The 16,383-nt window shown below is 40.3% G+C and overlaps 1 protein-coding gene and 1 long non-coding RNA gene across 12 annotated transcripts in view; one reads left to right on the forward strand and one right to left on the reverse strand.

Annotated features, from left to right (window-relative positions):
* The window catches only part of LOC133510266 (uncharacterized), a 42,144-nt gene that overhangs the window by 18,415 nt on the left and 7,346 nt on the right, over nt 1-16,383 (forward strand). For 6 of the 11 annotated variants that reach the window (XR_009797561.1, XR_009797562.1, XR_009797563.1 and 3 more), the window contains 3 exons: nt 8,239-8,484; nt 13,160-13,232; nt 13,375-14,384. This is a non-coding gene — a long non-coding RNA (uncharacterized LOC133510266). Of the gene's footprint in view, nt 1-8,238; nt 8,485-11,946; nt 11,979-13,159; nt 13,233-13,374; nt 14,385-16,383 lie in introns of all 11 variants that reach the window. The other 5 variants (XR_009797570.1, XR_009797568.1, XR_009797564.1 and 2 more) reach the window with 3 other exon arrangements.
* The window catches only part of LOC133510264 (cytosolic phospholipase A2 zeta-like), a 42,916-nt gene that overhangs the window by 10,337 nt on the left and 16,196 nt on the right, over nt 1-16,383 (reverse strand). The window contains exons 13-20 of the mRNA XM_061838085.1: nt 15,926-16,050; nt 15,569-15,655; nt 7,867-7,901; nt 7,570-7,708; nt 5,081-5,217; nt 4,650-4,872; nt 4,460-4,574; nt 4,089-4,226 (exon numbers count right to left, since the gene is read on the reverse strand). Coding sequence (XP_061694069.1) covers nt 4,089-4,226; nt 4,460-4,574; nt 4,650-4,872; nt 5,081-5,217; nt 7,570-7,708; nt 7,867-7,901; nt 15,569-15,655; nt 15,926-16,050 — 999 coding nt within the window. The remainder of the gene's footprint in view (nt 1-4,088; nt 4,227-4,459; nt 4,575-4,649; nt 4,873-5,080; nt 5,218-7,569; nt 7,709-7,866; nt 7,902-15,568; nt 15,656-15,925; nt 16,051-16,383) is intronic.

A 16,383-nucleotide genomic window follows, 5' to 3' on the forward strand; every position in this document is an offset into this window, starting at 1 on the left:
CGGTTGAATACCTTCTTCAAGTCCACATAACACATGTAGACCCTAACCCACCCTCGAGGATCCTGCCAATGGTGTAAAGCCGGTCCAGTGTTCTACGGCCAGGACGAAAACAACATTGCTCCTCCTGAATCTGAGATTCGAGTTTTTGATGGACCGCCTCTCCAACACGCTTGAATAGACCTTACCAGGGTGGCTGAGGATAGTGATCCACCTGTAGTTGGAACACCACTATCCAGTCCTCCTTCTTGAAAAGGGGGACCACCACCCTGGTCTGCCTATCCTGAGGCAGTGTCCCCAATGTCTACACGATAATCCATGATAAACACAGAACTCCAGTAACAGAACACCACTCAGGTTCAGATGGGGCGGGGGTGTTCTTCTCAATCACATCCATCCAGATCTCACTGTCATTGCCAGCATGGGCAGTGGAGTACCCCATCAGAATGGTGGAGTCCCCAGACTAAGCGCTCTCCAGCACTCCCTCTAAGGATTTAAAAAAGGGTGGGTAATCTGAAGTGTTGTTTGGTGCATCGACACATACAACAGTCAGGACCCACCCCCCCCACCAGAAGGTGGAGGGAGGCTACCCTATCATCTACCGGGGTAACCCCCAATGGACAGGCATAAACCATTTATCTTGTAAATATGTCTGTGTTCCCCCTAAAAAATGCAGAAATTGTCAAAGAAACTCATTGATAGTGCACTACACACTTCTTTGAGCCACTTATTTAATTGAGTGAGCCTACTTTAACGTTCTTCTCCAAATCATAAAGAGATGTCCACTTATGAAAACCTCAGCATCTAATCAGTGCACTTTCATGAGGCGATCTTTGAAATCTTGCTTTAGTACTTCTGATTGCTGCTTGACATCATACAGGGCCCCAGTGTGTAAAATGACAAATTTCACAGTTAGGTGTCCATGGGTGATCTCAATGCAGCACTATTGGGGGCAGAAGCGAGTGCAAACTGTAGGGAGGTCTCAAGACCGTTAAACATGTAGAGGGTTAAGTCAGGAATGTCCTCTGTTTTAAAAATTTGCCAAACAAATATAAGTGCTTGCAAAATTCCATACCGGATTAGTCACGGTTTGGGTGAACATAGTCCATCTCCAGCAATTTTAACCTGTAGGGTGCTAGTGGAAATTCAGCTACTGTGGGTCAAAAATGAAAGACAGGTTGAAAGCGGGTTCCAGAAAGAAAAGAGCACACCACAGAACCTGGAATTGAATATGAGGACTTAGCGTGATGGAATTATGAAAGGAAAATCTCAGGAGTTGGCTGACTGATGATTACAAGAAAAGGTGATATATTGTGTGTCCAGGAGACTAAGTGCAAAGTCAGTAAGCCTAAAACATTACGGGCAGGGTTTAAATTATTTTAGATTGTCAGATCAATGGATAAATGAGTTCTTTTAAAAGAATTAGCTAAGAATCTCTTGGAGGTGTAAAAAAAAAAAAAAAAAAAAAAGATTGAGATCAGATTGACTGATGAGGCTGAAACTTGAAATTGAGGGTGTTATTTGTCATGTGATTAGCGGCTATGGACAGGTAGGATGTTTCCTAGAGATGAAATAGAAATTCTGCAAGGAGCTAGACAAAGTAGTTTTGAGCACCCCAGACAGAGAAAGTTGTGAATGATGCAGATTGTAACATGTTGGTGAAGAAGACAGGGGTGATGAAGAAGTAACAGGTAAGAACGGCATCCAGGAAAGGAACTTGGAGGGACAGTTGATGGTAGACTTTGCAAAAAGGATGGGAATGACAGTAGTGAGCATTTTTTTCTAGAAGCGGCAGGAAGATAGAGTGACCCACACGAGCGGAGGTTGAAACATGGAGGTGAAGTAGAGCTTGTGCAGACAATGTAATCTAAAGAAAGTTACCGACTGTAGAAGAGGAGGAGTTTCCAGAAGACTGGACCACTATAGCCAAGGTGATAAGAGAGACAGGCAAGAGAGTACTTGGTGTATGTTCTGGCAGGAAAGAAGAGAAGGAGACATGGTGGTGGAATTTCATAATAGAAGAAATCATACAAAGAAAGAGGTTAGCTAAGAACAAGTGGGGCACTGAGAGGACCAAGGAGAGGAGAAAGGGACATATTGAGATGCTGTGAATGGCAAAGGTAGAGGTACATGACCTCTGTGGAGAAAGTCTTTGTAATTTTCACCAAGTTAGTCAGGGGTAGACAGCAACACATATGTGAAATCATCAGTAAAAACCTCAGCAATACTCTGTTTGCTGTGGTTGACAAGCTCAACCCCCGCCCCCACCTCCCCAATCAAATAGCTCCAGAACTTGTAACAGCCGTTATTTTAGTGAAAAAACACAATCAATCATGTCAGATATCAGCATAAATCAGCAAAATGATAAAATATGTGAAGCCACCTCAGGAAAACTCTGTCATGTCAGAATTTAATACAGTTGACCCAAAAAATAACAACGGTTGAGCAGCTGATACCAGCAAAGAGCTGAATTTCTTTCTTGACTCAATACCATCTGGCTTTTTCAAAACTATTGTGAAGTCATTACTAGGTGATTTGAGTCAAATAATCAATTTCTCACTTCAGTCTGGCAAGTTTCCTAAAGCTCTTCAAGGTCTACCGACACGTAAAGCATGATTTTAGTATATTTTTAATTTAAAAAGAAAAAGGCAACCGAAATAAAGTGATCTGTTTTTTCACTACACGTTAGGATGTTGTCGTATATGGATTTTTGCATCTCCCACCATGAAAATCCTCTTAAGGCATTTGTGTTGGAGAAGAACCAGGAAGTGACAGTTTTTACAGTAGCGGGGCCAAGTGTTTACATTGGTTTATACCTATTGTAAAAATTATATGTTTTTTTTCATCCCCAAAATGCAGCATCTTCTCAATGGCGACTGTCCCAGTGTGACATCTGTAAATAATGTTGCAGGCAATATGGCTGCCACTTGGATGTCAAGGGAGACTTCGCAACTTTGCGCATGAATGACACGCTCTCTGCTCATTTTTTTTTTCGTATAGACATTAAAGTAAATAATATCAAATGTAGTTTTCATAACATCTATTTTAAAATGTATATCGGGATTTCGGTAGATTTTTAAAGTAGCTGGCTTCTCTTAAGCCTCTTCTAAAAAACAGAGCACTGGATGCTTCCATGTTAGCAACCTATAGCCAAAATTGTTGAGAAACTTATCTTTAATCAACTGAGCAATTTCTTTAATTTAAATTGACGTTTTAAAAATATCAATCAAGTTTCCGAACTCATCACAATACAAACACTGCTCTTATCAAAGTGCTAAATGATATAAGGTTGAATAATGATTCTGAAAAGGTGTCAACTTTGTTCTTGTTGGATCTTAGTGCATACTTCGGAACAGATTGGAAACATGGCTAGGACAAAATGGAATGGGCCTTAAGTGGTTCAGGTCCTACCTGGAGGAAATGAGCTACTTTCTAACCAATGGAAGTGCTCAATCTCAACAAATGGCAATGACCTATTGCAGGGGTCAAGAACCTTTTAGGCTGAGAGAGCATGAAGTTCCCCCAACCAGTCTACATGTGTTTTGTGGACTTGGAGAAGGTGTTCGACCGTGTCCCTCGGGGAGTCCTGTGGGGTTTCCTTGGGAGTATGCGGTACCGAACCCTCTGATATGGGCTGTTTGATCGCTGTACGACCAGTATCAGAGTTTGGTCCGCTTTGCCGGCATTAAGTCGGACTCATTTCCGGTGAGAGTTGGACTCTAACCAAGGCTGCCCTTTGTCATTTCGAGTCTTAAGTTAACCTACCGTGCATGTTTTTTGGATGTGTGAGAAAAACAGAGTACCCGGCGAACACCCACGCAGGCACAGGGAGAATATTCAAACTCCATAGAGGCAGGGCAGGGATTAGAATCCTGCTCATCAGAAGTGAGACGCAGATGTGTTAATCAATTTGTCGATCATGCCGCTGAAAAACTAATTGTGTGATATTCGTTTAAGAAAACTGTTTGTTCTTGTGAAATTTGATAAGCAATTCATGCATAATTTTTTAAATTCTTTAAAAAATTCCCAAGAGTTCACACACTATACAGAGAGAGGAAACGATATCTAAATGCGCAAATGTATGTTCTCACCAATAAGATAAGGGATCCGAACTTCTGGAAGTTTTTTGACAAGATGACCCAGGAAGAACTGGCTGCCAAAGTCCTCAGCTCGTACAAAAGTTCCATACTTTTGAAACCCAACCTCATAGGGGGTAAACTCGCACCACTCTGGTAATTGGTTAAACAGAGTACAAAATACATATTCCGAGGGGAGAAAAAAGTGAAATGTTCATCATGTGAATTGCCTTTTATATTGAATCCCAAGCCTTTATTTCATCGGTGGAAAAAAATTTCGAGGATACCAAATATGTATTGATTACGAAAGCTTAAAAAAAATGCATAGGATATGTTAAATACCTGGTAAAGTGCCAAACTAAAACAAAACAGACAATGATATTTACCAGGTTCTGAATCAAAGCCACTCTTCTCCTTCATATTGACAGCAGTGTATACGGGGAAAGGGTTTTGGCCTTCATTTACCGTCCTCTGCTGCTCAGAGAGGGTATTGGTAATTTTCTGCAAGTGTCCACTCATATAATGATTGTTTTTTTAAAATAAAATTTTTTTGCTGAGCAAAAATATGATACTTACTTTCCCAAAAGCAATGTGTTCATAAATCAGGCCTGCCATATCAGTAAGTGACATAATGTGCCCGTCATTCATTTTTTCTTTCATTTCTTGCCTATAATATTCCATTTTCTCTGTAGAGAAGACACTCAGGACATTCTTACATAGCTCTTTTCTTAGTTCAGCGATGGTACTGTCGATGCCATCCTGTGACCAGTTTTCATCTTTGGACAAAGCAGTCATAGCCCTGGTCACATTAGAAAAACAAATAATTTTTAAATCCCTAATTGAGTGGTGTGGATTTTTCTAAGATAACGCAAATGTGACACTGTTATCTACTTCCAGCCACATTGTCCCTTTAAAATGACAAGCAAATCATTTAGTATGATTTTTAACCACAACTTAAGACTACTTTGCAATTATATTTTGTTTTTTAAATTAAAAAGCACACTCACCAAGTTGATCCAGATACTCCAGTGATATAAGAGACAGTATCGAGTAATTGTATTTCTTTCAGGCTTTTCAAACTACCAAGTAGGCCTGTCATTGCTCTTGATCCTCCCCCAGAACCCACCAATGCTATAGTTGGCACCTAAATAATGAAAAGCAGACAACAACTTCATATGAAAGCTACAGATAGAGAAATGCTTTGGCTTTGGAATGTTGTACTCTTTTCAAATTGGGATGAATGTTGGAATTTTAGTTGAAGCTAAGCAAATGATTTTCAAAATGTCTGTGATCCAAAGCATACTATGTCAGACATTGGTGGAGCCAGTGTTATGACACAGGTATACAGTAGAGGGCTTATAATGGAACACGATTACTCCTGACAGAAGTATCGATGAATTGTGAGTCATAAATTAGATGTTTCAGAAAAGGCCCAGGGCAGCTGTCACACAAGATTATTTCAAATCCAAACTATTCCCCTGCAGTCTAACACACTGTCACAGCCTTCTCTGCCACACATCCATGGACTCTTGGATAGGTTCTACCAGGACCCTCAGGGTTCCATCCTCACTGCCAATTTAATTTTCAGAAAAGGTGAATCAGCCAGTAGTTGTCCTGCGTCAACTCTTGCTCCTGAACACTGGACAAACATAAGACAACTGGAGCTTATTGTAGATGAGCTGGAAGATCATCTGACTCACAATGACGAGGAAAACCTTTTAATTTGTATTTTGGGTTTTAAAAACAGTGGGAGGGAAAATTACTGGAATTTAAACCCTTTGGAACATTTTGAATTTGTGCATAATTTGGACATAAAATATATCCTGATCTCCATCTAAAGCCGAAGAATAAACAGTCTTTCAGGGTTGCTATCTAAACCTATCTTCTGCATCCTTCTCTCGAACACCAACTGCCTTCATGTGTTTTCTCAATATGTCTATGAACCTTCTCTTCCTTCTCCTCCTCCTTTTCCCTAATAATAATAAGAGTAATAACAATACATTGTATTTGTTAGTGCCTTCTGAGGCTCTGAGTGACAGTGAATCATATATCAGTAATACAAAAATATAACATTTACTGTAAATAAAAACCAAAAAAAAAAATAAATGTACTTAAAAGTGAGTATAATGCGATCATGAACAGGTGTGCTTTAAATCTGAATTTGTAAGTGATAAAAGATTTTGAAATGAATGGCGATCAGATTGTTTTAACTCTGCTCCCCATGGTGCGAGGTGGCACGGGGTACGGTTAGGTGAATGAAGGAGGAGGAAGTTAGATTGTGGGTCGGAGAGGCAATGTTGAGGAGGTCAGCAGATATAGTGAGGAGAGGTTTGGATGGCTTTGAAGGGATGCAAAAGGAGTTTGAAATCCTAGATTGACCAGAAGCTACTGGAATTCCTGTACAATGGGCGTTATGTGCTGTATTGAGGGGGTTTGGTGATGATACAGTACATGCAGCCGAGTTCCATATCAATTGAACCTGAGGGCAAAACGTATGAGTGCTGAAGAGTAAAGAGTTGCAATGATAGATACAGAAGATGAGACTCTGGGTAAGGATGGAGATGGTATAGCTTTGAGGGAGGGGCAGAGTCAGCTGGTGTTACGTATGTGAAGGTAGACTGACCTGGTTATATGATAAGTGAATGATAGTATGCTGTGGCGGAGAGACCTCTAACCTGAAGAAAGGAAGAAACTAATGAGCCAGAGACCCGTTGGCATTGGATAATGTGGATTTGGTGCCAAAGATTTGTGTTTTATCACTGTTTCATTTAATGATGTTTTAGGTGGACTACAAGTTTAATTTCTATTGAGCAGGAGATGAGGGAGGATGTTTCAAGTGAGATGTTGGGTTTGTGAGAAAGGTAGGGGTGGTTTTCATTAGTGAAGCAACAAAAGAGAATATCAAATACACTGAAAATGATGCAGTGGAGAAATAGAGTAGATGGTGTTGAACAAGGGTCCCTGGATCACACTCATAGTGGTCAGATGAGGACTTTACCTGATTAAACTGAAAACAGCGTGTGAGGTATGAATGGAACCATTCTAGGTTGGTGTGGGCAATGCCAATTGTGTGATAAGTATGCTCACACCTACTTACCTGCTCTCATCAGGTTAACTCCAAAGTGGAGTCCAAGCCTGCTCAATAGGACTGGTACTGAAGCCCAACTCATTGGTTAAGGCAATCCCAACCATGTATACTTTGAGCATTTTGCACTGTATTGCAAGGTATAAAGTCACCAACAACTGAGCTCCTAGAGTCATCCCCTCCTCCACAATATGGTGACAGTTCAAGTTTGAGTAATTGCCATTCAGAATGTTTTGTTCACTAATTCTAAAGGCGTATCCTGTTTAAAAACCTCAGTTTAGCACACTGGCCATCATACTGTACTTTTTTAAGTGTTGCAATCAGTCTTTGACTATGTATAAAATTGTGCCCCACAGCCAAGAATATACATATGATAGCATATTGATAGCACATCATGATGTAAAATTGCACCTGATCTGGTGATGGTGGAGAATCTAAGCCAAAGAGCTCTTGCATTTTCTGTCCCACAACAAGCTTTCTCTTTTTCAAATACTCTTTCTCTTGTTGTGGAATGTCAAAATCCAAACGAACTGCAATATCGTCATCATTGCTGTGGATTTTCAAGGAAATAACAGAAAAGCTGAAGTAACATTTGGATTTTAAGAGGCTCTTGTACATGATCTGCACATGAGAAGACCGTCTTTGTTGTAAGAGGTACAACAAAACCGAAGTTTGTATTTTGAGCAGAACAGTGAAATGGATATTTACCATTCATGTGTCTCCATATTTAAGTCCACTGTGTCCTGTGACGAGAAAAAACACCAGTCAACTTCATAACTTGGTTCATCAGCGTTAAAATTGATAATCAGATGACCGAGTAAGACTTTGTGGAGATTTTTAGTTTTTCTCTAGTTCGCATAGAAAGCAGCACATCAAAGCAATTGTTCAAAGGAAGTAATGAGGGAAGTGTATCTTGACAAAAGCAGTATGCAGTATATGCTGAGAAGTTTGCATAATCCATCTGTCAATCCACCCATCCAAACATCCTAGTTGTTTCCATTATGATTTGAAAATAAATTTTAGAATTTAAAAATCTGGTGTTGGATGAATTGATAAATAACAAGCAAATCTTTTCTACAGCTGCAATTCTTTTTGCACTCCACCCATATATCCATTATTAACGGCTTATTCGAGATCCAGTCACGGGCCATCTTCTTATGCAGCACACCCCAGACTCCAGCCTCTCCGGCCACTTCATCCAGCTGCTCCAGAGGAATACCGAGGCATCTGCATGCCAGCCAAGAGACATAGTCACTCCAACATGTCCGAGGTTGGGTTGTCCCTCTGGCCTCCTCCCGGTGGGACCTAGCCTGAACACCTCATCAGGTACAGTGAAGAAAACAAGTATTTGAACACCCTGCTATATTGCAAATTCTCCCACTTAGAAATCATGGAGGTTTCTGAAATTTTCATCGTAGGTGCATGTCCACTGAGAGAGATAATCTAAAAAGAAAAATCCAGAAATTACAATGTATAATTTTTTAAAGATTTATTTGTGTGATACAGCTGCAAATAAGTTTTTGAAAACATGTCTATCAGCTACAATTATGACCCTCAAAGACCTGTTAGTCTGCCTTTAAAAATCCACCTCCGCTCCATGTATTATCCTGAATCAGATGCACCTGTGTGAGGTCGTTAGCTGCATAAAGACACCTGTCCACCCCCTACGATCAGTAAGACTCAAACTTGTAATCTGGCCAAGACCAAAGAGCTGTCCAAGACACCAGAGACAAAATTGTACAACTCCACACGGCTAGAAAGGGCTACGGAGAAATTGCTAATTGCATCTTTGTGAAAAAAGGTCCACTTTTGGAGCAATCATTAGAAAATGGAAGAAGCTAAACATGACGGTCAATCATGCCCCGTGCAAGATATTACTTCGTGGGGTCTCAATGATCCTTAGAAAGGTGAGAAATCAGCCCAGGACTACACGACAGGACTAGGTCAATGACCTGAAAAGAGCTAGGACCACCGTTTCCAAGGTGACTGTTGGTAATACACGAAGACGTCATGGTTTGAAATCATGCATGGCATGGAAGGTTCCCCTGCTTAAACCAGCACATGTCAAGGCCCGTCTTAAGTTTGGTCCTGCCGGTCCAGCCCTGGCTGTGCGGGTTCCTGCACGGCCCTGCTGATTGGGAGGCGTACACCTGCGCCTCATGCTAGCTGATTGGCCCCGGTGTATATAGGACCATGGGGATGACTGGTCCGGCACCAGATCATTCCAACCCCGTTCCAGCACTCCTGTAGCCCTGATCGTCAACCCGTCTGTACCGACCTCCGCCTGTTCTCTGACCGACTCCGTAAGCCTGACTCCTTTGATATTACTGCCTGCTTTGATCGATCTCCCGTGTATCGACTCCTGCCTGCCCGCGGACCCGCTCTCCACTCCCGACGTCTTGACTACCGCTGCTGCACCTGACTGCCTCCCCGATCCCCGAGCTTGGCACAATAAACGTTTTTCCCGAATTACCTCTGTGTCTCCCGTGTACTCCTGCATTTGGGTCCTTCCTCTGTCTCGATGGGTCATGACAAGAACATTGAAGATGGGTCGCAGCTGGGTCTTTCAACATGACAATGACCCGAAGCACACAGCCAGCAAAAACAAGGACTAGCTCCGTAAGAAGCATATCAAGGTTCTAGCATGGTCTAGCCAGTCTCCAGACCTAAACCCAATAGAAAATCTTTGGAGATAGCTGAAACTCCATGTTTCTCATCGACAGCCCAGAAACCTGCCTGATCTAGAGAAGATCTGTGTGGAGGAGTGGGCCAAAATCCCTCCTGTAGTGTGTGCAAACCTGATGAACAACTACAGGAAATGTTTTACCTCTGTAATTGCAAACAAAAGCTACTGTACCAACTCTTAACATTGGTTTTCTCAGGTGTTCAAATACTTATTTGCAGCTGTATCACACAAATAAATTGTTTAAAAAAATACATTGTGCTTTCTGGATTTTTCCTTTTAGATTATCTCACTCACAGTGGACATGCACCTACGATAAAAATTTCAGACCCCTCCATGATTTCTAAGTGGGAAAACTTGCAATATAACATGGTGTTCAAATACTTATTTTTTTTTTACTGTGTTTTTATATATATATATATATATATATATATATATATATATATATATATATATATATGTATATATTGTAGACCGCATGATTAGCAGGGTATTAAAATACTTATTTTATTTTCGTCACTGTCGGTGTCCAGAACCATTGTAACCAGCCTGGACAACCTGCAAAGGAAACTCATTACAGCTGCCTGTTTCAATGATCTTGTTCTTTCAGTCATTAGCCACAGCTTGTGACAATAGTTGATGGTTGGAACATAGCTTGACAGCTAGATCAAGAGCTTCAACTTAACTCCTCCTAAACCATGACATACTTATCTGCATAACTGCAGATACTGCACAAATCCTCCTGTCTATCTTCTGCTCCATTCTTCTCTCACTCACGAACAAGACCCTGGTATACTGCTCTCAGTTTTGAAGGAGTTTCTTTTCACAGACCTCTCTTGCTCTTATACAGTGCAAATGCTTAAGTTGCCTCTGTTCACACTTTTTCTTGCTCATAACGTTGTTTTTCTTCTATTAAAAGATAGAAGCAGCGACTCTTGGTTACTTTAAAACCTGTGTTACGTATGTGAAGGTAGACTGACCTGGTTATATGATAAGTGAATGATAGTATGCTGTAGAGGACAGACCTCTAACCTGAGGAAAGGAACAATATAATGAGCCAAAGACTTGTTGGCCTTGGATAATGTGGATTTGGTGCCGAAGATTTGTGTTTTCTCACTGTTTCATTTAATGATGTTTTAGGTGGACTACAAGTTTAATTTCTATTGAGCAGGAGGTGAGGGAGGAGGTTTCAAGTGAGATGTTGGGTTTGTGAGAAAGGTAGGGGTGGTTTTCGTTAGTGAAGCAACAAAAGAGAATATCATATTCACTGAAAATGATGCAGTGGAGACATAGATAGAGTAGATGGTGTTGAACAAGGGTCTCTGGATCACACCCATAGTGGTCAGATGAGGACTTTACCTGATTAAACTGAACACAGCCCGGTGTTAGCAACAAGACCAGACATTGAGGACTATCACAGACTATTGCAGAGCATGTCAATCCAGGAAACAAAAACCCATTGTCTTGAAGTGTATATGGATGTAAATGGACAGTCGGGGAATGAAACCATTCAACCGATGTCACAGAATGGTGAGCAGAAAAGTGCTAACAGACAGCCACTTGGCTCAACGACGACGACAGATGGGGACTGTGGAAACTATAACGGATCATCTAGCAGTTCTCCCCGAAATTTACTGGGAGCAAAGCCCAAAGATATGGAACATCTAAAAGGGAGGACACAACACCAGCAGATTACTGAGAAATCCGTCTGGCCTGCATTGTGGCCTGCCTCAACCCTGAGTGAGCAGCCATGGACTGTCGCTACAGCAAAGAGCAAGAAAAAAAGAAAGTGAGTCAATGCAAAACATTGACATTAGACTTACAAATACATTTGAGACACTTTTACAAGACCCTGGCCATGAATGCTCATCCCACCACTAATGAAAGGTTATGAAATTAAATCATACAAGAAAAAATCGGGACACCCAAATGTAAATAGTTTGTGATGGAGCTGTCAAGGATGTATAATACTTTTGCAGTGAGAAGAATACCAAAGTACTGTGTTTTACTGATGACACTGTCTGATACCTCAAAATTTTTTTTTTTTTTTTAAATCGAGATCTCTAATCACAACCCAACTATGAAATCTGTCACTATACACACAGGGGCCCTGGATCTTCTCAACCAGCAATCAGAGGTACTGAAGCAAGATTTCATTGATCTAACAATTTTGGATGCTGAGGTTTTTATAAGCGGACCTCTCCCACTTGTACAATTAGGATGCGGCATCAATTAAACAAATGGTTAATCGAAGTGTGGATCAGAATCAGAACCAGCTTTATTGGCCAAGTATGTATACTCCGGTAGTTGAAAGAATAATACACAGTCAATTGACAGGGAACATTTTTTATTCTTAAAAGAATTCACAGTTGTGCGAAGTTGTGCTAAGATGCAGTCTTCTCGAATTGAGAGTAGTTAGAGTGTCCATTACAGTAATAGTACAGTGCAATGACAATTGTGCAAAGGGTCTCAAGACTTCAAGGGGTGTATGCAGTTTAAAGTGATGATTCTGGTGAGGGACTATTGTAGGGGTGCTCACAAATAGATGGCGTTGACAAAATGACCTGCTCATTACAAAAATGCAAAACATCGGATTATTTTCAGCTGTATTGAGGATTCTTTGTATGTACAATATATGTTGATGTACCTTGCATAACCGAAGGAGCCAATGTTCCAAAACACATAATAATTAATGATTAACATTTGTTTGTGATTACCCGAGTTTACTTAGATGACTTGCACTGAATTAAATCAGATAGGGATGCATAGTCCAGACGGTAGCTTCCAAATGTTCATCAGTCATGGTGGAATGGTATTTTGACTTAATAAACTTCATGTAGGAAAAGCCTGACTCACATAAACAAGGGAAGCCGAATAATGCAGTCAAGCACATCTCCTCAGGTTGGTGTAGATTCCTCTGTAAGTTCTGGAACTGTCCATGAGCTTTCAACTTCAGCTAAGTGTCAGTTTGTAGAGTTAAATCTCATCGTCCACTCCAGAAGAGGTTATGTGAAACAGTGCTGCAACAATGTTTGATCCGAGTGAATCAATCTCAACACTTTCCTGAAAAGAATAGCACATGAATGTAGGGAGTGGCTCCAGCAAAGAAAAAACTTGAAAGCAATTGTCATTCTGCTCCGTGTCGCGTACACGATCAAGTTTCTCCCAGGCCATCCCTTGCGTCTCCAGCTCTGACGCCAGGTTCTGGAAATTTGCCAAATCATGGCGCTGTAGCTTTGAGAAAAAATCTTCCATCTTTTGTTTGAAAATGTTAACTGAGCTGATCATATTGATGACTCTTTTGTCTTTTCCTTGCAGGTCAAGATTCAAAATGTCTGGGAATGCATCATCCTGCCTGCACTAAATCCATTGACACGTCCAACCATTGCAGGTGCTCCATCTGTGATAATAGACACTAATTTGTTCACTGGGAGCTGAATTTTCTCGCTAAAGTTTTTAAACATCTGAAATATGTCCTCTCCTCACATTTGTTTTTTTCTTGGGAAGTACTGTTAATAGGTCCTCTTTTGCAGTGATATCGCCAAGCACCATACAAATGAAAAGGCACATCTGGGCTGTGTCAATCACATCCGTAGATTCGTCCAACTGCAGTGAGAAACACTCACAATCTCCAATGTCCTTTCAGATTTGCCGGATTAAATCCTCATTCATGGCTTCACAGCAACATGTAACCGTATGTCTGACAATTGCAGTGCTTTGATTGAAGATTATATCCCTGCCTTATTTTCCAAGTCCTGGAACAATGAGTTCGCTGCTTCAACGAATACCTCTTTTACCATCTCTCTGTCTTCGAAGGACTTACTGTTTTTAACGATAACAAGACACCCAGAACAATGCTTCAGTGGCGGCTTTCACTTTTGAAGTTTGTCGAGTGAAAAATGACTGCTGTCCAGACAACTGGGATTTGAATTCCTTCACCTTTCTCTTTCTCAGCTCACTTTTTGGCGGGACGTCGGTGTATTTTCCATGAACTGTCCAAAAATGCCGTTCCATATTTCCCTTCTTTGGTATTGCGATGGTAGACTGGCATATGAGGCAAATGCACTTCGAAAATGACGTCGTGAATAAAATGTCCACATCCCATTCTGTATGAAAGTGATATGTTTTTGCCTTCTTACTTGGTCCAGCTTCCTCATTCATTTTGATGACCATAAGTTTTAGCGAGGGCTTAAAAGTGGAGGAAGATCACTGACTAGCTTGTAAATTTTGCCGTGCTTAGTGCCATTGAAATGTCTTTCGTTGAAAGATTTGTATATTTCGTAAGATAAATAAGTTAGCTAAAAATATGTTTATTTCATGATACGGTGCATTAAAATGTTTAAAAGAAAAAGGATCAGAATGACACCTCTTGACCTGTGAGGATCATTCAGCTTCTATGCGGAGTGAGTGCTCTGTATGTTATAGAGGATCATTGACGTGTCTCCGGTGAGAATATGAGCATGGCTGACATTAAGTCTGAAGGCAACTCATAACTCTGTTGAATGTGTTCTACACATTTGAACCTTGGGAAACTTTTGTCTTTGTAAGTATTGTATGTTCACAGACATTATGTTGAGGTCACAATTGTGTTTTATTTGAGAGCTCGATGTAAAAGAGTGATCGTTGATGCAGCTATTGTTATGTTTAGCATAAATAAGATAGCTACCTGTGCTTTGCACAATGGCACACGGTGCACAATATAATGTATATTTTTCTGTATTTATGCACGAGCGTTAGAGATAGGGTTGGTGGCATCAGCATTGCATCTCTGCTCTTTGCAGATGATGTGGTTCTGTTGGCTTCATCGAGCCGTAATATCAAACCCATAATGGAGCGGTTCGCTGCCAAGTGTGAAGTGGTTGGGATAAGACTCAGCACCTCTAAATCTGAGAGCAGCTGAGCAGATAAAAATGGATGAATGTTTTTATTTCAGCAACTTGACAATATGTGACAATATCTAAGTAATGACTTGGCGTAACCCCCCGCCCCCTCCGATTTTATTAATGCGGCACAACTCAGTATTATTGGACATCCAGATCATATCCAACTTCTTTGCTTCTCGCTCCAATTGTAAAATCTACTGTTGTGACACAGTAGTCATGTTCAGACAGGCTTGCAGAGTTGTATAGAATTAGCATTGAGTTTCATCATGCAAGATAGGTCAACTAGGAGTCGTATTTTTTTACGGGTTTTGTGCACACTATTTTAAGGTTTTGATTATTTGTGTTGTTGTTAAATGGAATCCAATGGAACTGAAATTGAACTGCAGGTATATACAGTGGCGTTTTAATTATTTAATTTGTTCCGTGACTCCATTTGCTAAATGAGATGTTTGAAAATTAAGGTAATTTTGTTGTTAAAGTTTATGAAAATACAGTTAACCTGTACCAGACCGAGATCAGTTATATTTAACTTAATTAAAGGTAAATACGGTTAAAATACTGCATAATAATACTGCATAATAAAGAATTAAGTAAAATGGTACTTATTATTGTGGATTATTGTGATGTGATCCCATGGTGTCTTCTGTAGCTAATCACTGTGTAATGTCCTAGCGTTTTTGCAGACAGGAATGTTTATTATTTGTTGCTTGGAACATTTAGTCCATAACTTAATTGTTCAGAAACAAGATCATTCATAAACTGAGGTTCAACTGTATGAACAATATTTTGTGAGCACAGCAGTCATACTTACTGTTATCTTTGTGCAATACACAAATATTATTACCTTATTAATAACAAGGGAAACTTTGCTTTTGTGTTCAGGTGGTAGTGGCTGAAGCCTTGTAAAATTCAATTTGATATCAGCAGAGGACTGAAAGACATTAAAATAGGAACAATGAAAGTAATACAATCAATTTAATCAGATGAATTATTTTTAAAAGCAACAAATAGCATTCTGGAACCAAGAGAAGCACAAAACACTATAGTTATGACTACACACTTGTGAAGTGTGATGAAATAATAAATAATACATTTTACAGATTTTCTTCCCACAAAATTAAATAGGATGAGCCAATCAATGTGGAGAAGGTATATCCAAACAATTGAACCGGACCCACAGCGAGTAATGAAAAAAACTCACTGAGACTCCCAGTTCAGTCTCCAAATCTCTGTTGATGTAAAAACGCAGCTTGGTGATTTCCTGAGCCAATAAAGTCTGATTCTCAGGAAAGGCGCCCCGAAGTGTCATCACTTTACCCAGAACATCTATGGAGAGCATATAGAAAAATATTGATTAACTTGTGTTAATGTTAGTTATGTTAGTTTGTATGTTCTCCCTGTGCCTACTTGAGTTTTCTCCAGGCACTCTGGTTTCCTCCCACATCCCAAAAACATACATTAATTGAAAATTCTAAATTGCTTTTTGGTGTGATTGTGAGTGCAAATGTTGTCTCTCTCTATGTGCGCCGTGATTGGCTGGCAACCAATTCAGGGTGAACCCTGCCTCCTAACCAATGACAGCTGGGATAGGCTCCAGGACTCCATTGAATCTTGTGAGGATAAGTGGCTCAGAAAATGGATGGATGGACTTATGATTGA

Source organism: Syngnathoides biaculeatus, chromosome 12 (genome assembly GCF_019802595.1).
Source record: "Syngnathoides biaculeatus isolate LvHL_M chromosome 12, ASM1980259v1, whole genome shotgun sequence".
Taxonomy (NCBI): domain Eukaryota; kingdom Metazoa; phylum Chordata; class Actinopteri; order Syngnathiformes; family Syngnathidae; genus Syngnathoides; species Syngnathoides biaculeatus.